Source organism: Pantherophis guttatus, chromosome 1, assembly GCF_059756535.1.
Source record: "Pantherophis guttatus breed Tessera chromosome 1, ASM5975653v1, whole genome shotgun sequence".
Classification (NCBI taxonomy): Eukaryota; Metazoa; Chordata; class Lepidosauria; order Squamata; family Colubridae; genus Pantherophis; species Pantherophis guttatus.
Genome location: NC_142063.1, coordinates 18,493,299 through 18,515,315, shown reverse-complemented (window position 1 = coordinate 18,515,315; position 22,017 = coordinate 18,493,299). Strand labels below are relative to the sequence as shown.

General features: G+C 41.7%; 1 protein-coding gene across 6 annotated transcripts in view; it reads left to right on the top strand.

Moving 5' to 3' along the window:
• The window catches only part of TCF3 (transcription factor 3), a 123,533-nt gene extending 118,313 nt beyond the window's left edge, over nucleotides 1-5,220 (top strand). For 2 of the 6 annotated variants that reach the window (XM_034437723.3, XM_087893969.1), the window contains exons 18-20: nucleotides 1,598-1,821; nucleotides 2,531-2,675; nucleotides 4,562-5,220. In XM_034437723.3, coding sequence (XP_034293614.1) covers nucleotides 1,598-1,821; nucleotides 2,531-2,673 — 367 coding nt within the window. In that variant the 3' untranslated portion in view covers nucleotides 2,674-2,675; nucleotides 4,562-5,220. Of the gene's footprint in view, nucleotides 1-1,594; nucleotides 1,822-2,530; nucleotides 2,676-4,561 lie in introns of all 6 variants that reach the window. The other 4 variants (XM_034437724.3, XM_034437722.3, XM_034437720.3 and 1 more) reach the window with 2 other exon arrangements.
• Nucleotides 5,221-22,017: the final 16,797 nt, after the last annotated feature.

The following is a 22,017-nucleotide window of genomic DNA, read 5'->3' as shown; positions in this document are numbered from 1 at the left end:
CACTCAACAAATGAAGTTTTAAGTTCATAACGACGGGGTTCAGATTTCAGAAGAGAGGCCACGTTCAAACACACATTGGGCAACAATTCTGGAGAATCTTGACGTAATGAAGAGCATTTTGAAGAACGTGGACCAGATGTTTCTCTCTAATTCCTTCCCACCGGTTAGAGTAGCTCAATAAAAGTTGAACAGCCTGCCCTTTACGGTCATGAGGTAGGAGATGACCAGGCTGAGCCCAAGGGTGTAGTCAAACACATCATCAGTTTGGAGGTACTACCCCCCCCAAAAGAGACCGAAGTCCAGCCCTCCTTGAAGTCCATTGACTCTTAATCTGGTGCCAATTTGCCTTGACCGTTAGTAGATCAGATTATTGCATATAAATTGCACTGAATAAACTTGTAGTGCTTTTGAACTCTATCTTGGCTCCTGATTTCTTGCAACTTGACACATAAATGGTTATAAAATGGATCGATCACGTGACCAGCCTGAATTTAGGACTTTATTGTGGTGGTGATTCAGTTGTTAAGCAAGCCAGTGGTTCGCTTATGGGCATGGTTTTTCTGAAAACCAGTCGTATAAGTGCCGTGTTTGGGCAAAACCATCATAAAACGCAGTCGTGTGACTCCAGGACCCTGCAAATGGGTGACCGTGGAGGGAGGGCCTGACTTTTGGAACGTCAGATTTAGGTCGTAAGTCCCCTTTTTCGGGTTGGTTGTTAACTTCGATCAGTCGTAAGTCAAGGACTACCAGTGTGAGGGTCAATTTCCTGAGGACATTTTGGATGGGTGGGCTCATGGCAGGTGTTCAAGTGGCATCACAGACCCCTTGTTTTATTTTTGGTGAGGGGGGGGGGTTACAACATCCTACACTCTTTGTGCTTAAATATGCGACTGTACTGCTACAAAACACAATCTGAGGGGGGCCCAGAAGCCATAAAATGGTATTGGGGCTCCAAGTTTACAGCCCGTTATTTTTAATGCTTAACTTGGATTTTACTTTTTTTTTTTTGCCCCTTCCTTTCTAAAATAGCAGAGAGAAAGGCGTTGCAAGTCTTATTTTTAATTCCCTAAGGGAAAATAAAAACAAATACATGGACAATACCGATTCCTACTATCTAAGGCTTGAATCTTTACTATAGCAGTGGAGAATCTATTGTTCAGCCAGTCTTTGGGGAGGGGTTGGGGACGAAGTTCCCACTTTTGCGTTACTGATTGCTTTGTTGTTCGCAAACCGTGGGTCTCTCAACTTTGCAAAGGAGAGTCCTCACTTTAGCATCGAGCATTACTGGTTTCTTCTGATGAAGGAAGGAATTAATTTCATGTAAAAGTCTTCTGTTTCTTTAAACAGACAGTCTAGGAAATAAAGGGCAGAGGAATTTAATCCTGCCCCAGAGTCCTTGGCAGCTTCTTAGCTCTATGGTGCAATTCAAGGGTTTCCCTACGATCAATTGGCCTGGCCCGTCTTGGATTGTAGTGGCCTCCTGTGGACATTTTTCCACCACACCTTGGCACCGTCCCCCTCTCTCTCCCCCCACCCCGATTCCCAAGTCACATTTTGCTCCCTGACTAACCCCTGTGGTGCTGTGTGAACCCAGCAGTACGGATGAGGCGCTATCCCTGGAGGACAAAGATCTGAGGGACCGGGAGAGGCGGATGGCCAATAATGCAAGGGAGAGGGTGCGCGTACGGGACATTAACGAGGCCTTTAAAGAGCTGGGACGCATGTGCCAGATGCACTTAAAAACAGACAAAGCACAGACCAAACTCATCATCCTTCAGCAAGCAGTACAAGTCATTCTAGGCTTGGAACAGCAAGTACGAGGTACGGCGCTAGGGGTGCCCCACCACCCTGAGGTCATTCTCTTGCATGGGTGGGAGGCTGTCTCTTTCCGGGATGTCCCCCCACGTGCCCTTCTTCGCATGAGTGTCTTCTATGCCTGTCCCTTCCATCCTTTGCTTGGGGTGCTAAGCGGAGCGGTTTTGGTTGCAACGTCGTCTTAGGTTTTGCTTTGCTTTATTGCTCTGTCGGCTGCACGTGGACCACGGCGGAAATGATCCTCAAAGGACTGAGGGTCATTCTGTGTCTAGAATGAAGGCCAAACGGCCCATGACTCTTCCGAGGTGGGAGTACGCCGAGTCTAAGCATATCAAGTTCGAACTTGCTATCCAGAGCAAGCTGTTGCCTGCTTACAGACTAGCTGATCACTAGGTGGCAGCAAAGCGTGAGAATTGTCTGGTTTCTCTTTGCTGCCATCTAGTGACCATCTGCCTTGAGAGCAGCCCAAAGTCTAGCTATCCAGCTAGCAGCCCAAGTGGCAGCCTTACTGCAGCTCCCCCAAACCCTGCTGTTTCCCTTGCTGGGATACTTTCTCTCACTTGAGCAGCATGTATATTCAGCCTCTGTTTTCCTACTCTTACGCTTCTTGGGGAGGACATCAGAAAGACCGTGGTCATTGCAAGATATTTTTAACCCCCATCTAGGTTTTCTCCTCCTTCCCATGGCGCGTGTTTTTTTCTTCTCTTTCTCCCAGAACGCAATCTGAACCCTAAAGCAGCTTGCTTGAAACGTCGTGAAGAGGAGAAAGTGTCTGGCGTGGTGGGTGATCCCCAGATGGCACTTTCGGCATCTCATGCAGGCTTAGGAGATGGGCACAACCCCGTGGGACATATGTAAAGGTACTTTCTGCTGGGACTGGGATGGGGCTTTTCCTGAAAATGGAAGCATGCAGCTGAATGAATGAATGAATGAATGAATGAATGAATGAATATTTATTTGCCACCTGTCTTGCTACAGGTGACTCTATAACGTTAAAAACAATAAAACCATGAGAAAGAAATATTACTGATAACAGTACAAATACAAATTGTAATTAAAGATGGGGAGGGAAGGGGCAGGATGCGCAGGGGAGTGATATCTTCCATTGGTCCATCAACTACCTCCAGTGCGATATTCCCCCATTGGGGGCCCAATGAACTGGCAGAGGCAAGTCTCCAGACTTTTGCAGAAGGCCAGGAGGGTGGGAGCAGACCTCACTCTGGAAGGCAAGATGTTCCAGAGGGCAGGAGCCATGACAAGAAAATGCTGTTCTCCTAGACCCTGCCAGCCAGAATTCCTTGACCGAGGGGGTGCATAGATAGCATGCCTCCTCTGCCAGCACAGGTGGGGCAGGCCAGTCCCATTGGGGTAAGACAGTCCCTCAGATAAACTGGGGGAATGCATATGTACGTTCCTTTCACGTAAAGTTGCTCATGGCCTGATCTCTAATTGAGGGAGGAGGAAGAAGAGGCTAAAATCCACCAGGAATTTCTGCTATTGGACATCATTTCAATCAACAGAGAGAGGGTTTCCTCCAGGGAGGGTGGAACTGCAGAAATCTAAGCCAGCAGGACCACAAAGTCCACGGGAGGACCTTGCCACGTTCTCTTACTCATAGTTGCCTCACAGCATTGGAAAGCTTTACTTACCTTTGAAAATTTACAGTCTGCTTTTCTGTAGGGAAGTCCATGCATCTTAAAGTTGCCAAAGTTGGCAAACACAGGTTTAAATTAAATTAAAACAGAAGTTCTTCTCTAGGAATTAAAAAGAGAGACAGTTTGCTACAGTGGTTAAGGCACCAGGCCATAAAGCAGGAGAATGTGCATTCGAGTCTCATTTTAGGCATAAAAGCCAGCTGGGTGACTTTGGGCCAATCACCAAGAGGCTCTGAGTTCTAGTCCTGCCTTACGCATGAAAGCTGGCTGGGTGACTTTGGGCCAATCACCAGGAGACTGTGAGTTCTAGTCCCACCTTAGGCATGAAAGCTGGCTGGGTGACTTTGGGCCAATCACCAGGAGACTGTGAGTTCTAGTCCCGCCTTAGGCATGAAAGCTGGCTGGGTGACTTTGGGCCAATCACCAGGAGACTGTGAGTTCTAGTCCCGCCTTAGGCATGAAAGCTGGCTGGGTGACTTTGGGCCAGTCACTCTCTCTCAACCCAACAGACCTCACAGGATTGTGAGGAAGGGGGAAAATAAGAGGAGGGATGCGCATTTGTTGCCTTGAGTTACTTGTAAAAATAAAAAGGCGGGACACAAATAAGTAAAATAATAAATAAATTACAGGTAGTCCTCCACTTACAAAAGATTTTTTTAGCGAACGTTCAAAGTTGCAACGGCAGTGAAAAAAAGTGACATCATCATTTTTCACAGTTATGACCATTGCAGTATCCCCACAGTCACGTGATCAAAATTCAGAAGCTTGTCAATTGACTCATATTTATGACGGTTGCAGTGTCCCAGGGTCATGTGATCCTTTCGTGATTTTCTTACAAGCCAAGTCAATGGGGAAAGCAGATTCCCTTAACAACCGTGAACAGCTGCAGGGATTCGTTTAACAACTGTGGCAAGAAAGGTCATAAAATGGGACAAAATTCACTTAACAGATGTTTCACTTAACAACAAAAAATTTGGGCTCAGTTGTAGTCTTAAGTTGAGGATTACCTGTAGCTGTTTCTGCTGTTTCTTACAAAGCGACCTGTGCAGAACATCAAGATTTCTATACCTTTTCCTCTGATTTCTTTACAGGTGATTTTTTTCCCCCTTGACCTGGAAGCAGATGTCTGTAGGAAGAAGTGAGGACTGGATCATTTTCACACCCCTGCTGGGTGTCCACGCCAGAAACTGCAGTCTTGTTGAAATACTGACATGGCAATGGAAATTCAGTGTGCTCGAAGGAACTTTTATTTCCCTCCACCAGAAAGGAAAAGCAACAACTTTATCCAAAAACAAAAAACAAAAAACCACAAAACACAAAAAACCCAACAGCAAAGATTGCCTTAACTGTATATTCTGGAACTCTTAATGCATATCCTTCAGTGGGAGGTGGGGGGAAACATTTAAGTGGCTTGTGTTCACAAAAGGCCAGCAGAAGAAATTGTGCCTATGCGTTTGTTTCTTTTCTTTTTTTTTCTTTTTTTTTTTTAAAAAAAGAACATTAGTTACAATAATTTTTTAAATGTAGAACAAACATAGTAATGCCTTTTTTTTTTGTTTTTTAAAGCTTCTTTTGCATCTCTGTTTTGTAAGCAACAACAAAAAAATGTAAAAAGAGAGAAAGAGAGAGAGAGAGAAAGAAAAAGACTTGATGATTCCCCATGCCTTTTTCTGCTGCTGTTTCTATAGTTAATGTTGCATATTATTTTTTAAATAAGATCAACCAGAAATATTAAAAGTTTGTATTAAGAGACTGGATGTTTTTTAAAAAGAAAAAAAAAAGAGAAAAACAAAAGAAGAGATTGGTACAAGAGAGATTTGCATTTTGGCTCGGAGAAAGTCACGTGCGTTTAGCGAGCGGGTTAATAAAATCTTCCCTAAGGCTAGTAGCTTTTATAATTAAGAGGAAAAAAAAGAGGGAGGAGAAAATACTGATTATCACCTCAATTCCTTTTTTTCGCTTGGAATATTGGAGGGTTGGAGGGGGAATGAATCCATCAGCTGCTACTCTTTGTGTCGTTGTGGCTTATGTCTTTCACCCAAAGGATGCAACTAGTTGCAATTCTTGGAAGCTTTCTGTTTGGTCTGGCCCTCTCCCATCTTCCCTGCCACTCAAAGTATTTCCAATCCCTTCTAACAAAAAAAAAAAAAGACAAAGAATGACACAAGGCATTTCTGAACATTGGTTGGAAAATATGGCTTTGAGTTGGGTGGTGGCCTCTGTATCAGGCGCAAAGAATCAGGACCGTACGTTAAGTCGCAATCCGGAAGAATTCCTTGGTCGAGCTTATACACAAGAATCTCGTTTGACTAAAGTTCAGATCTGAACCGGCACCAGATAAGGGGTCAACGGAATTCAAGGGGGGCTGGACGGACTGTTTGTGGGAACGTAACGACTCTAAGCTGATGACACGTTTAACTCTGCCCCCTCCAGCTCTGCCTGCTCTTCTACATTCTGGGAGCTTGCAGAAGTATTCTTCAAAGGCACATAGGAGATGGAAAACCACTTGCCTTTTTTTTAAAAAAAGCACTGGTGCAAATTGACGTGGAACAAAAAAGGAAGCGAAAGATCCTAACAGGTTACAATCAGAACAAAGATCTCATGGGAGAAAAGGAACAAGAAAGCCTCACCCAGCAAAAAATAAATAAATGTATATATATATAGCGCCAGAGAGAGAGAAAGAGAGAGTGGCGTGCAGAGTCCAAGTTGCTGTTGTGAAACAAATGCACACACCAAAGAAGACGCATCTCCTACCCAGCTTGGCAATGCTCCACAGGTCTCAGAACAGGCTGCCGCCATCACTGTTGCATTTCTGCAGAAAATGCTGGTGAGGTGGCTCCACCGTTTTCCCCTGATCCCTGTGTGCTCTCGTGGGAGATCCTCCCTCTTTTTTTCATGGACAGAGAAGGAGAATTATTTGATGTCTCCCTGATGCCAGAGAAATCCAATCCCCCTGTAAGGTTGCTTCACCCCCGGGGAGGAAGGAAAGGTATCCTGTGGCCCATTGGCCGAAGATCTTTGAAGACCTACAGAAGAGTTTGCGTTCTTCTGTAGGACAGCCGACTGTAACTTAAACATTTTCTTGGGTTGCTAGGTATTTGGAGCCAGCTGAAGGGCATGGAGCAGTCTCAAAATGGGAGCTGCAACGTTCTCGCCGCATGTCACTTTTTCTGGTTGGAGAAAAGGATGTAGCATCTGCTGGATAGTTTGCGGTAACCCCACAACCACTTCCCTTTCTTCTAAATGCAGTATTTCTCAACCTCAGCAACTCAAAGGCAGGTGGGGGATTCTGGGAGTTGAAGTCCACCTGCCTTCGAGTTGCTGAGGTTGAGAAATAGTGCTCTAATGCCATTGAGAGAGGTTTCGTCATAAAGGGCTCCGTGGGGATGGACTTTTCTGCAAAATGTCCGCCTTGACCTCTCTCTAAAGAAGGAGAAAAGACCAGACACTGTACCTTTTGATGACAAAGGACATGCCAGCCAAGTCAAACCGGCCTATTCTCTTCCATTTTTGCCATCTGTTTTGACTGAATTGCAGAATGCCTTGTTTTCTGACGACAGGAGTGCAGCCCTTCTGCATAAAAGCGGAAACAGGAGGAACGTTCTCAAGAACATCGGAGAAGAAACGCGGCCAAGGTCCTCCAGAGAGCTCTGACTTTCCCTCTCTTCCTTCTCTCTGTTCCACGGGCAAAGTTGTGAACCAGGATCGGGGCCTGTCTCTGGGTTCGAACGGCTTTGCGTGGAGGGCGGGAGCAGGATGGCACATCGCAATCCGAACCACGTTTCCTACCACCATCGTGGCGATGTGATTCTGCAAAGCAGATAAAAGGGCGGCCGGGTCCTTCTAGTGCCAGATCTCCCCAAATCTCTTTCTAGACCACCAGCATGAAACCAGCTTCTCCTCTAATTATTGTTTTTGTTTTGTTTTGATTGCTTAAAGGTATTTCTGTTGAAAGGGAAGCACCTTTCCAAGGTATGTCTACACTACAAGCGCTAAGCTAGTTTCAGATCAGTTTAACTGTCTGGAGCAGTGTTTGCTCCACCTTGGCAACTGTTAAGACGGGTGGACTTCAACTCCCAGAATTCCTCAGACAGCTGGCTGAGGAATTCTGGGAGTTGAAGTCCACCGATCTTAAAAGTTGCCAAGGTGGAGAAACCCTGAGGAATCCTGCAGGTTGATAACGGTGTTAACAGCCAGTGGTGGGATTCAGCCGGTTCGCACCACTTCGGGAGAACCGGTTGTTAACTTTCTGAGCAAACTGGTTGTTGGAAGAAATCATTAGGGCAGAGAACCGGTTGTTAAATTACTTGAATCCCACCACTGTTAACAGCTCTTGGTTTATGAATATCTGCGCATTCCTAATGGGACCCTCTTAAGACTACGTTTTGCAGATCTCCTGTATTGGGGAGCTGCTGTAGCCAGAAAGGGGTTTGAAACCAGTTTAGGTTTGTAATATAGATGTGTCCCAAAGTCTCTTGGGATATTTATTTTTCTTGGGGGGGGGATGTGGGTTTTAGGAGACAAAAAGGGACAAGCAGAAAAAGAATCCAGTTGTCATGGGAAAATGTAACGTGTTTTGTTAACAAAAATAGGGGTTCAAGCAATGCAGAGAACAAAATGTAACTTGATTCCCATTTAAGATATATTTTTCTAGAAGGGGTGGGGAAGGCTGTGTAACTTTCAGTCCTTGTAGAGTGTTTTAAGGGTTTTTGTTTGTTTGTTTTTTTGTTATTACGGCTTTTTTATATTAAAAAAAATGATTTGTTTTGCTTTGGGAGGGCTGCCTCAAGCCAGATACAGTTTAATCATGGCAATGTCTTATGGAAATGAATGGACTAACTTAAGTCTTTCGGCGGACTTAGGTTTTATCTAACTGTATGTGGGTTGGAGTCTTGGTGTTTGCTGCCTATGTGTAAAAATCCAGCTGTACTTAACTGGCTGAGATCCTTGTTATTAAATCAGATACACATTATAGTTTTTAAAGATATATATATATATATAGTATAAATAAATAAAATATATATATATATGCCTAACACCAATAAAAAAAAGGAGAAAAAGGAAGAAAAGTATTGGGGGGGGAGGGAAAAGGGCAAGATAGTTTAAAAAATACTTTTTTTGGACTGATTCAGAATTACTGGGATGGGGAGCACGGGGGTTAAAGTTGTGTTTCTGAGTGCCTCAAGATATGGATTGTGTTCATTTTTTAAAAATATATATATAATAATTTTATACAAGTGTCAAGAAAAAAAAAACAGCTGGCTGGATTATTTGGAATTTTTAAATAATCCTTAACTTTTTTAAAAGTAGAATTTTGAGAACTGTCCTGTATATAACAGTAATGTAGCAATAAATGTGACATTTTATAACAATATTACCTTTTCCCCCACTCCCCAGATCTGTCTTTCAGATGTTGTATACCTATCAATGAAAAAAAAAAGTTGTAATAAAGGTTTTACCTTGTACTAAAACGGCTTTTGCTGGTCTTTTTGTTTCCATCACTTGCTAGATTGAAGGTTGAGATTTTTTTGATGTTGTAACTGGAACATTATTTCTGCTTTTTTCTTTTCCCTATAAACCGTGCTGCTTGAGTCATAACCCAGATCAAAATGGAGGTGTGTTTTTAGAGGAGAAAAACATTCACCGTGGAAGGAAAACGACCAAGACTACACTGACATCCATCTTGTGATTGTAAAAAAATAAAATCTGAAACTAGAGTTCCCGTTTCTGCATCAGACAAAAATCAGATTGCTGTTAAAATTGGCACTTTTTAAAAATTATGTATTTATTAAATTTATGGAGCCAACCAGTGGTGAAATCCAATTTTTTTTTACTATCAGTTCTGTGGGCGTGGCGTGGCGGGCATGGGCGTGGCTTGGTGGGCGTGGCAGGGGAAGGATACTGCAAAATCTCCATTCCCACCCCACTCCAGGTGAAGGATACTGCAAAATCTCCATTCCCACCCCACTCTGGGGCCAGCCAGAGGTGGTATTTGCCGGTTCTCCGAACTACTCAAAATTTCCACTACCAGTTCCCCAGAACCTGTTGGATTTCACCCCTGGAGCCAACCATCCCAGATATGTGACTCTGGGTGGCACAGACAAAAATAACAAAAACATTAAAATACAAGTTTTTTAGTTTACAAATATAACAAAAAGCACAGAAGAGGGCATTCCAAAACATATGAACAATGCAACTTCTTCACAAATTCTGTCCTTCTATAGCAGGGGTCTCCAACCTTGGCAACTTTACGACTTGTGGACTTCAACTCCCAGAATTCCTCAGCGAGCGCATGCGCAATTCTGGGAGTTGAAATCCACAAGTCGTAAAGTTGCCAAGGTTGGAGACCCCTGTTCTATAAGATCCCCAGGCGTGCTGTAGAAGTCACATTTAAAGGATTTCTTGAAAGTCATAAGGGTCCAAGCCAGTAGTGGGTTCCACTTATCTTCACTATTGGTTTGGAATGGGGAGCATGTATGCACGTAGTGCTTCTGCAGATGCGCAGAGCGTCCGTGATGACATCCGGGCAGGTGGGCGGAGCCTCTTGCTGCCGCCACTACTGATTCACCCAAACCGGGGCGAACCAGTAGAAACCCACCACTGGTCCAGGCCAGGGGTGGGTTCTAAATTTTTTTACTACCGGTTCTGTGGGCATGGCTTATTTTGTGGGTGTGGCTTGGAGGTCATGTGATTAGGTGGGCGTGGCTAGTTGGTCAGTCATTTCTGGAAGTCCTCATACTTACGACCTGACTCATTTGTTTGCTTTTAACACTGATCAGCTATAGGACGGCCCTTTGAAGCCCCGCGGCAAGAGTTTAAACAGTTTTTTTCCCTCTAGTCATCAGCTGGGACTCAGGAGGCAGCAATAGATTGGGGGTGGGACCAAATAAAAGGTAAGAATAACATGGGGGGGTGGGAGGGTGGGGCGGGGAGAACCGGTTCGGTGAAGTCATATCGTCACCGCTACCGGCTCGGCCGAACTAGACCGAACCGGGAGGAGCCCACCACTGGTCCAGGCCAACCTCACCTTGATAGGAAGGGATGATGTTCCAAACAGTAGGTGCCACTGCAAAAAATGCTCTCCTGAATCCTGGCAGATAAAACTCCTTAGTAGATGGAATCCATAACATGACATTTCTGTTGGATCTGACGAGATAGTAAATGAATAACGTAGCCCCCTGCCATGTAGGCCTTCAAAGGTGATAACCAGCACCATGAATTGAACCAAGAAGCAAACTGGCAACCAATACAGTTTGTGGAGCAGAGATATGATCTGTGCAGTTCTAGGGGCACACATAAATGCCTGCACTGGGGCATTTTGTACCAGCTGAAGCTTCCAGATGCTCTTCAAGGGCAACCTTTCCCAGCATTAGAGGTTGATCTTTGTATTGTGTTTCTGAAGTAGGATAATTTGGGCCTCAAGTGAGAACTTTTAGGTTGATTTGTTTGACAATGTATTGCACGGGTGTCAGACTCATGGCATCACATTGCCATCATGTGACGTAGGAAGTTAGCAATCACCCCTCTCCTAGAAGAATGAAATATTCTAGGAAATATTAAAAAGGCAGAGTATTATACCTCCCTGGATGAGAAATGGAGAAACATGTTTTTTTTAGGCAGGAAGCAGACTCACTGTTAATAGTACCCACCCACCTCCTCTATAGCCCACAGCAGATGTCAGCACTTAAGAGTTAAAGAGATGGCTAGGTCTATTCATAAGCAAATACCTTCACCCAAGATCCAACAAAGATAGGATTAGCCCTCAGACATAATAGGATTAGCCCTCTACCCATCTCACCACATGGCACTTGGGAAGATTACATCACCCAGCAAGATTCAATCAAGCCTGGGACTCAAGACAACCTACAAAGTTACCCCTGCATGGCCCCATGGGAGTCTGACAACCAATCAGAATACATTTCTTTCACAGGAACAGGAAGCAAGTTCAAAGCCCAAGGGAGGGTATAAATCTCTCTCTCTCTCTCTCTCTCTCTCACCCATGTGCTTACTTTGCCCAGGACCTCAAACCATGTGGTCCTGTCCACCATTTTTCCAAATAGCCTCCATGTTTCCAGTGTCTTTCTCCCCACTTGGAACTGAACCTATATGGACATTTCTTCCAACAGTATGATGACGTTTTTCCCCTTCACGGAGCTGGGGTGTGCGTAGCCTGCACATGACGCATCTGACCTGTGGGCTTCCAGTTTGACACCTCTGATTATTGCTTTGATTTCTGGGCTGACCATGAGATTCTCAGGACTTTAACACCAAACCTTAGAAATGTCTCCAAGTTTCTAAAGCTTCAATACTCTTTGTGCTTTGAAGTTCTGCTTCCATAGAGTGTCACACCCATAGTTCAAAGGCCTCAATTCTTTGGCGCTCAGCCTTCCTTATGGTCCAACTTTCACAGCCCAATTAAGAATAATGAGACTTTATTGTCCAATCAGCTTGAAAACAGCACCTGGGGAAAGGTTGGCTTGCCCAAAGGACGTGTAGTCACCCCACTTCCCCCTTTTAAAACAAAGCCTGGGCTAAGATTTTCATTATGGTTATGCAATTTGAACCCTAAGCAGAGTATGCATTTTTGGTTTGTTTGCAAGGTTTGAAGGCTTTTAAAAAAACAGTCCAGTCCAGTCCATATCTGTTAAGTGTAATCATATTTGCAATTGTGAACAAAATGTCTCTTGCTGCAAAAGACTGAATTTCAGAACGGGACCCTTTGCGATATTTATTATTTTGAATGTACATGTTTACAAGGCACTGCGAAGGACGCCCAACGCTCCTTTCCCACTAAATGCAACCTTGGTAGGGTCCTTCCTGGAAAGGGTAGTTCGCGAGCGCCGCACACTGCATTGCGTCACAGAGAAGGCGGGGAAAGCGGGATAACATTGAACGTAGACTTTTTTACAGACTCGCAGTCAGCTAAATCTATTCAGATTGAGAGCCTTTTTTTAAACGAGCTATTGTGTCTACCAAGGTAAAATAGCTCAGAGGGTTTACGCCTTTACGACTCCGCCGTTTAATTCTTGTGGAGCTGTGTGGTCTTTGTTGTGTATGTGTAGAATTTACAAGACATATTTTTCAATCAGTGGATGATTTGAAGTAGTGTTTCTCAATTTCAGGAACTTGAAGATGTGTGGACTTCAATTCCCAGAATTCCCAGCAAAGCTGGCTGGGGAATTCTGGGATGCAGAAATCTTCAAGCCGCCAAGGTTGAGAAAGTAGTTTAAGTATTTGCCTCCAAAGTGAGCCTCTTTAAAGGGCGGCTACTTTCAGCAATGGGATTATTTTGTCTTGTTAAAACTGGGAATCCCAATCTTAACACCCCCATTGTTTCATTTGCAGGATCACTTCACAGACCACAGAGGGAAATTTTGGAAACAACCCATCAAAAAATCGCAGAAAGAGATACAGGTAGTCCTCGATTTACGATGACAATTGAGGCCAAAAAATGTCTGTTGCTAAGTGAGACAGTTGTTAAGGGACTTGCAGCCCCACTTTACAACCTTTTTTTTTTTTGGCCACAATTCTTCAGGGAATCACTGCAGTTGTTAAGTTAGTAACGTGGTCATTCAGTGAATCTGGCTTCCCCATTGATTTCGCTTGTCGGAAGGTCACAAAAGGGGATCGCACGACATGACCCCAAGACGGTGCAACCGTCATAAATGTGAGTCCGTTATCAAGCGCCTGAATTTTGATCACACATGACCATGGAAAGGCTGCCATGGTCGTAAGTGTGAAAAACGATCGTAAGTCCCTTTTTTTCAGCGCCGTTGTAACATTGAAGGGTCACTAAATGAACTGGTGTAAGTCGAGGACTCCTTGCACACACTTGCCTACCTACCGTAGCTTTCTGGTATGTTTCATCTGCTATTTCACTGAGTTTTCCTTTTAAAAAAAGAAAACCTACTACTGGCTAGAGAAAAATGTTTTTCTATTTCCTGATTGCTTATTTGTACCCGATGACTATCATTAAGTGTTGTACCTTATGATTCTTGACGAACGTATCTTTTTCTTTTATGTACACTGAGAGCATATGCACCAAAGACAAATTCCTTGTGTGTCCAATCACACTTGGCCAATAAAAAGTTCTATTCTATTCTATTCTATTATTCTACTCTACTCTACTCTACTCTACTCTACTCTACTCTACTCCTACTCTTCATTACTGCTGAAAAATGAGCGTAGCGTTCTATACTTTATCCTAGGTCTATAGACGGGTGAGTAGCTCTAACGGCGCTGCGCATGCGCCCCGGGGGTCGAGAAGGAGAGCCGCTGGGCGCGGGCGAGCCGGACAGGCGACCTTCATGGCGGGTATCATGGCGCGCTTAGGGCTGAAGCCCGGCTTGTTGGAGCACCTGCGCAAGCAGTGAGTCGGGCTGGGGTGCGGCTCTGCTTGCTCGGTCTGCTGGGAAATGGGGTCCCCCTTGGAAGTACGCTCGTTGCTCTTGCAGTTAATCTCACTCTGCCCTCTTATTTCCAAGCGGCTGTCCTTGTTTTGCCCTGCAGGGACTACATATCCCAGCATTTCGAGCCACTTTGGCCACGTTATCCTAGTTATGAGAACTGGCATAGGAGAACATGGGCTTGGGGTAACAAGTTGAGGAAGGAGTGGCTTCAGCACCCATCTCCAGACCCCAAAATTAATGCTTTAAGAATGCAAATGTAAAACAATATCCTCCAAATTTAACCCCTACATCGTTTCATTTGGAGGATTCCTAAGAACAAAACCGAGATACCTTAAAAATTAAGGACGGTCCGAACCACCAGCAAGCAAAACCAAGAGTAACTTTAGAAAAAACGCATATTCTAAGAAAAGACAGCTTTCTGAATATAAAGGCATACTCTTCATTTCAAAATAATAAAGGACAACTTTATAATACTGTAAGCAGGGTGGATAAAAATCAGTGATTTTTTTAAAAAAAAATCAGATTTTTTTTTATTTAAATCGGATTTTTTTGATTTAAATCGGATTTATTTTAATAAAAAACTTTTGGGGTAAAAATCTATCGTAAGATAGTTTTCTATTTAAGATACATAAATAATTTAGTTTATTCAGCATGAAATGGAGCTTAGTTATGTAGCATGAGGCTGTGTATTCTGCAACACTGGGACTATCGGTGAGTCAACAGTGGGTCAAAGGAGTAGCAGAGATGACAGTTGCTCTTTAAAAATTATGATTGAAATCGAGTTGATTTAAATCAAGCCTTTTTACTAGTGATTTAAATCATGATTTAAATTGTGATTTAAATCAACTTGATTTAAATCAAATCCACCCTGACTGTAAGCTTAGGGTATTATAAAGGACTGCCCTGTTTTATCCCAAAGGTGCTTTTTCAAGAGGCAACTGGACTTCCTGCTTTTTCTGAGCTCTGAGCTGAAGAAGCTTCTTGGATGAGAAGCGAAACGTCTTCAAAGAAAAACTAGAAAGTCCAGTTGCCTCTTGAAAAAAAGCACCTTTGGGACAACCCTGACCTGGACGACTGAGAATCTCCATAGATTGCCCTGTTTGTTTCTCCGGTTTTCAAATTGTGCTCAACTTTTTCTAATTCAGCTTTCCTTAATTAGTATTCGACATGTAGGTTAATAAATAAAGGGAGAGTATGCAACATTTTCTCATGACTTTGCCAACCTAGAATCTGTCCATTTCACCATGTCCTTTCCAACCTGGTTTCCTGACCTGTGTATAGGATTTATCTATCTATCTATCTATCTATCTATCTATCTATCTATCATCTATCTATCAATCTATCTATCTATCTATCTATCTATCTATCTATCTATCTATCTATCAAATTTCTATACCGCCCTACTCCCGGGGGACTCAGGGCGGTGAACAGCCAAGATAAAACACAGATAATGCAAACATTAAAAGTCCATTAAAATTATTAAATATTTTGGCCGAAAACAAATTTAAAACACCCAATTTGTAAAACAGAATAAACGATTTAAAAATTTAAAAGGGAGAGTTAGGCCAGGCCAGCCTGCTGAAATAAAAATGTTTTTGAGAGCACGACGAAATGTGCGCAGATCCGGGATCCTCTGTATCTCTGGGGGGAACTCCTTCCAGATGGTAGGTGCCCCCACAGAGAAGGCTCTCCCCCTGGGGGCCGCCAGGATTCATATGAGATCAATGAAACACTGGTATGTTTCTTCCAGACAAAAGCCACACCAATCTTCATTCCTAAGCAGCTGTCGTAAATTTTATTTTAAAAAATATGCTTAAATGAAAAAGCACGCCTAACATGAGAAGAAGAAAACAGTTTTTCAAAGTGGCCTGTTTGCAGTTTTGCGAGGTGCGTCTGTAGCGGATCTTTAAAGGTTCATGGCAAGTGATTGAAAGGTCTCTACAAAAAGGACCCATCAAATGTGCAAGTTTTCAGAACAAGAAATATTCTAGAACTTAAAATACTGCTGTTCAAGTTACTCATTTTCTCCATATTGCAGGAAGGGTGTATATACGCTCTGGGCCACCAGTGTCGCCATAGGAGGTGTGTGGCTCACAGACTGGAAGGTGATCTTTGGTTATATCCCGTGGATCAATGGCAAGTTTAAGGACGATGAATGAGCAAAACTTGTACTATTAGGTAAGACTTGTGATGTGTGAGGCTTCCCTTCTTAAAAGTATGCCCTTCTGGCAATGCCATCCTTGATTTGGCTTCCTTCTCCCAAAAAAATATTGTATGCAGGTAGTCCTCGACTTACAACCACAATGGAGCCCAACATTTTCACTGCTAAGCAAGACAGTTTTGCCCCATTTTATGACCTTTCTTGCCACAGTTGTTAAGTGAATCTGGCTTCCCCACTGATTTTGCTTGTTAGAAGGTTGCAAAAGGTAATCGCATGATCCTGGGACACTGCAACTGTCATAAACACATGCCAGTTGCTAAGCATCCAAATTTTGATCACATGACTATGTTGCAATGATCTTAAATGTGCAAAACAGTCATAAGTCACTTTTTTCAGTGCTGTTGTAACTTTGAGCGGTCACTAAATGAAAGGCTGTAAATCGAGGATTACCTGTACCCCTCCCAGCTTCATATTTTGACTTGAAGAAAAGCTCCAAGGTCCAGTAGTTGAAAAATCACACTCTTGGCAAGCATAACTTTTTGTCTTGATGGGAAGGCCATCAAGATTATTTTTTTGAATCCTTAATCACTAAACTTATGAATATTGCTATGAATTCCTGCAACCAGAAGCATGGATAACTTTCTTGAATTAATACACCAAATATTTAATATACCTGCTTAGCTCTCTCAGTTCTTTCTTTCCTTCTCTATGTTCCTCTACTTATCTTGTGGGCTTCCTTCTCCCCCATATCACAAACGCATGTTAATCTCACACACACTTTTCTCTAGGCTTTAATTGAATGCTGCTCACCCTTGTTACTAATTTCCTTTTAAAACAGACTTTTAATCACTCGGATTTCTGCATCGTAATCTCATTTTCAGTTATTTGTGTTCCATGTTTTTCCATCTTTATAAAAGGAAGCATATTCAATCTTTATCATAGTTAGGACAGTTATAAAGGTCCCTAACCTTTATAGCTTGGTGGTCTGTGGGGGGGGGGGAGAGGGAAATCAGCCCACACAAGTATTGGGCTGGCACACACACCAGCCCACCACTCGTATTAAGTTGAACTCTGCACACGTGTTCGTGACGGCCTACCGCTCACACAAATTGAGCTGTGCATGCGCCAGCCAACCACTTGCATGGCCCAATTCCAAACAGGTCATGGCCCAGTAGTGGAATGCAAACCAGGGGTTGGGGATCCCTGAGTTAGGAGCCAAATGATGAGAAAGATAAAGATGCTGATTGAGATGCTGGCTTTTGTCTAAGTCACTTTCATGAGTTGTGCTCTTGATGTCTGTTGACAGAAATAGAGTCTGGATAGGTAATATGACACAGGTTAGACGTGATGTTGCCGACTTCCTTTTCAAAGCACTTCTACATTTGAGAATCTACAATCTAGCAAGATAAACATTTGAGTTATGTGGTGAATGCAGAGTCCCATCCTTATGAAAAATTAAGGGGACATGAGTCCACAGGCAGTCTGGTGTAATGGCCTCCATCATGCTGCCTTTAGAGGTACACCTTATTGATCTCGTGCAGGGCTGTGAAGAGAGTTTAAGCTTTTGGGTGTGATTCTTATTATTGGTTATATGAGATATGAGGAGGCTGCTGGGGGGTTTTTTTGTACCTGTTGGTTACCAAAACACAGAGTCTATTCATTTATATTTTTGTTTTTATTCCTGTAAACCATCGATTGTTTTGGGAGGAAGGTGGTTGATTAATATGTGAAAATAAATTTAACTTTGGAATGGAATGAATAAAAGGACATATTATGAACATATTTTTTTTAAAAAAGAACCCTTTGTCGCTTAGGCAGTTCATCCATCTTGCTTCATAATTTTTGCTTTGACTGGCAGCAATTCTGCCAATCCTTCAAGAATATATAGGATATTATTCATTGCTTTTCTAGATTCTCTTTTTAAAACTGGCAGCCACCAGGAATTGATCTTCTACAAGCAAAGAAAGTGCTTACATCACTGCATGGCACTCCCATCCCAGAAAAGATTTCTTCCTGTGGAGTATCAAGATAAAACAGAACAAGACATTTTGATTTATAACTTTTGTTATAAGACAATACATATACATGTGTTCATTAGTCTTATTACCTTAAAGGTGAAGCAAGGTTATGCAGAACTTGGAAAAGGAGAGTCCTTGACATATGGCAGAAGTAAGGATGCTAAGTAGCTTTTTCAGGGTCTGCCATAACTGCAAACGTCATTTAGCTGCCGTTTGAAATTATGGGAGACCCTGAAAAAGTTACTTACGAACCAGGTTCAAAATTCCTCCATCGCCCTCCCCTTCCATGGTCATATGACCACATTTTGGGCGCTTAGCAACTGACTTGCATTTATTGTCATTTGCAATGCCCCATGATCATATGATTGCAATTTACGACATTTTGGCTGGAAATCAGCATTTCTTACTGGCAAAAAAACCACTCCATAGTGAAAATGGGTTTGCTTAATAATTGCAGCATTCGTTTAGTGACTCTGGTATTCACTTTATGACCACTGCAAAAAAGTTGTAAATCAGGTCTGGTCACGTGATTGCTTTACAACCATTATGATTTATTATTGTGGGACTCAGTTATGATCATAAATCAACAACCATTTGTAGTAAGCAAAATAAAGTCTGAACTTAGAAAAAAAAAGCCAAATCCAGTTTGCATCAGTACTGTTCACTGTACCTTTGTCTTTGCTAACCATCCTTACTTCTATCTTCTATATATTGATACCTCACTGCTAGATATATTGCCTTGTACATTGTCTTTTATTTCTTAAATTATAGGTAATTGTCTCTTTGTTGAGGATCTTTCATTCCCTCCAAGACTTTCTCAATGTCCACCTTCCTCTCAACCCATTCAGTTTAGTTTCGTATATTTGTTCTATGATTCAGTTCTCATTTATTCTCTTTACATTCATTCATTCATAGCTATTTAACATTGGCATTCTGTATTTCTTTTTTCATCAGTTGCATTTATCCAGCACTCACTACCTTTCTGCTACTTCTACTCCCTACTCCCTTCTCCCTCCTCCTACAGGCCAGGCTACCTTGACTTGGGGAAGCTGCTTCTCTGATGTTCCTGGTCTGAGTCTCTGATGTCACCTTCCATGAAAGTGCACAACAGCTTCATTTTATCCTCAACGAGCAGTTGCCATATAATGTCCTGTATAACCAATAAATGTCTTAGCTCATGGGGTCTACGCAGCAATGTATTTTCTTTTTCCCTCTGTGGGTATTTATTGTATAAATTAATGCAACCAAATATGTATCTAAATATATATATTTAAAATTAATGCTTAATATTGAACAGATATACATGTGAATGTTCACTCACCTATCTTGATTGTTTTGTAATAGAAAAGTATTTATGTCTGAGTTTGAATCCCAGAAAAAGGCATGCCTGATTTTTCTTCGAGCATAATTGTTGAAAAAAAATAGCTATTCTACATTATTGCACTTCCCATGCATTTCAGTTTTGTTTTGTTTGCAGTCAGCATTACATCCCTTCTCAGTTCTTCCTCCTTCCATGTTAGACTATAACTTCCATATTCCCTTTTAAGAACTTTAGAGACCTTGCTTAGCGCTGGATGTTGAAACATCTTCTGACAAATATTTCTACAGATTGTTTGGGTATGGCAGCTTCCAGATCGTAAGCCCAGATATATAAGCTACTAAGAGAACGTTAACTTGAACCTGCCTTGTAAGCCCAACAAATATAGCAATAGCATTTAGGCTTATATACTGCCCCGCAGCACTATCTGGGTGGTTTACAATGTAGAAGCATTATTTGTATATTGTCTCCAACAATCTGAGTCCTCATTTTACCAATCTCAGAAGGATGGAAGGCTCAGTCAATTAGAGCCCCGTCGGAATCAAACTCCAGGCTGTGGGCAGAGTTTGCCTGCAATACTACACTTAACCACTGTACCACCAGGGCTTCTTGAATCCTGTTATAGTGCACCACTATCAATCATGCACCGCCAGGGCTCCTAATATCCCTACAAGCAATTCCTTGTAGCATCTCTGCATGTGTAACTTTTTTAGCTTGTACATTTTTTAAAAGGTTTGGGGAAGTGCCACCTCAAGTGAACCAAAAAATGAGTTTTTCTATCTCCCTCTCTCCCTCTCTCAAATTATTTACTTTCTATTGAAAGTAAATAATTTACTAGTACAAACTGTTCTTGTAATATACAAGGGCACAACAATTCACGATTAGAATTCTATGAAAAGGAAGATAAGACAGACAGCGATAGCAATATTCTGCTGCTGATGATACGCAACGGTTGGTTAAGTGATCCAAACTGGAAAGCAACTAATTTTTGTTGCCTGCTTCCATTCAGCCTGCTGACTTCCTCTAAAAACTTTCAGTACTCAAAACTATAAATGTTCTTCGAGATGGATTTTAAATAGGCAACATTATTCTGACATTTCGTTCTAAACCAGTGTGTAACTGATTACAAATATCAGCACAAATACTGCTGCTTATCACCACTAGGCAAATTTGGGGAAAATAAGTAATGCCTTTAGTAATGCATTCACTGATAAAAGACAGCAAAAATCAGACTTCTGGGGGGAATCGTCAGCTTAAAACTTTTTTTATCTAAATGCTTAATAATTGAAGAAAATGACCATTAGCTAATTTGTATCAAATTACTTGTTTTGACAACTGCTTGTAAAAATAAGATAAAACTTGTATGAAAGGGGCCAAACAAAAATAACAAAATACATTGAAATGTACAAAAAAGTGCAAAAACATTAAAACAGTGTTATTACAGCAAATATTTTTTAAAATTAAGAAAAAATGGATAAAATATGTTTAGCAGAGCTTGCTAATTTCCAAAGCAGTGTATCGTTGTATAAATTCATTAGGTATTCAATTTTATATGAATCAAAATGATTTTCTAATCAAGAGAGCTTGCAAAACTTTTCCATGTGCTAAAGCAGAAAATAAGGCAGTACAATAAAAAAGGAGTAAAATCATAATTTCCTTGGAGCAAAGGCAGAAACACATATTGTATAAAATATTGAGAAATTCACCTTTTCTAGCTGCTGATATCATTTGCTGGAACCATAGCCTTGTAAGTACCTCATACTAATTTGTACTCACATGGTAGCCTTAATATTTAAAATATTGTGGTTTACTTCTTTTATGCAGTACGTGTGTGTTAGAAGTATATACCATTTGAGATTAAGAAATCTCAAAAAGTTTTCTCAGCATTCTGAGAAACTAACAATAGCTACAGTAATTAAAATGTAATTTATTTTTACCAATTGCATTTGTTAATATGCAAGTTAAAAATGCAAATGAAGAGTGCCATTTTCTTGTTTCAAAATTATTTTTGTATAGTTATTTAAATCATTAAGTCAGTAGAAAGGGTAAAAAACGGATAGTAAAGGCATAGGTATTTTAGATTTTATCCAATTCTTCATTGGCCATCTAAGCAGCTTAAAAGTTGCTTCCCTTCCCCATTGATCTGCTAAATCTATCAGATTTTATTTTTGTAATTCTTATAAAGCAATTTCACTTCAAAAGATGATGGGAGAGTATTGATAACTTTGAATTTTGGTGTTAGAGAACCAAACTCAGAATACTGTGGACAGCCAAGGAAACAAACCAATGGATCAGTGAACAAATCAACCTATAGTTCTCGCTAGAGGCACAATTGACCAGTCTCAAATTATCCCATATCAAACAGATTAAGTGAAGGCTCAGCTCTCTGGCTCAGCTTTAATGCTGAGAAAGGGAGACGAAAAGAGAAAAAGATGAGCAGCAAGGTGGGTGGGCTGATATAGGGTAGCAGTGAGTGCACCGTTGGGGCAAATCATCATGGAGAATATGTGTTGATACCAACTTGATGGCAAGTAATCATAAAGCAACGCAAACTCTATACTAATGCAAATGTTAGGAAAACAAAATTTGGATTCTCAATGGTGATCAAATTTGTATCAGAGCGGATGGCTAATGTCTTGCA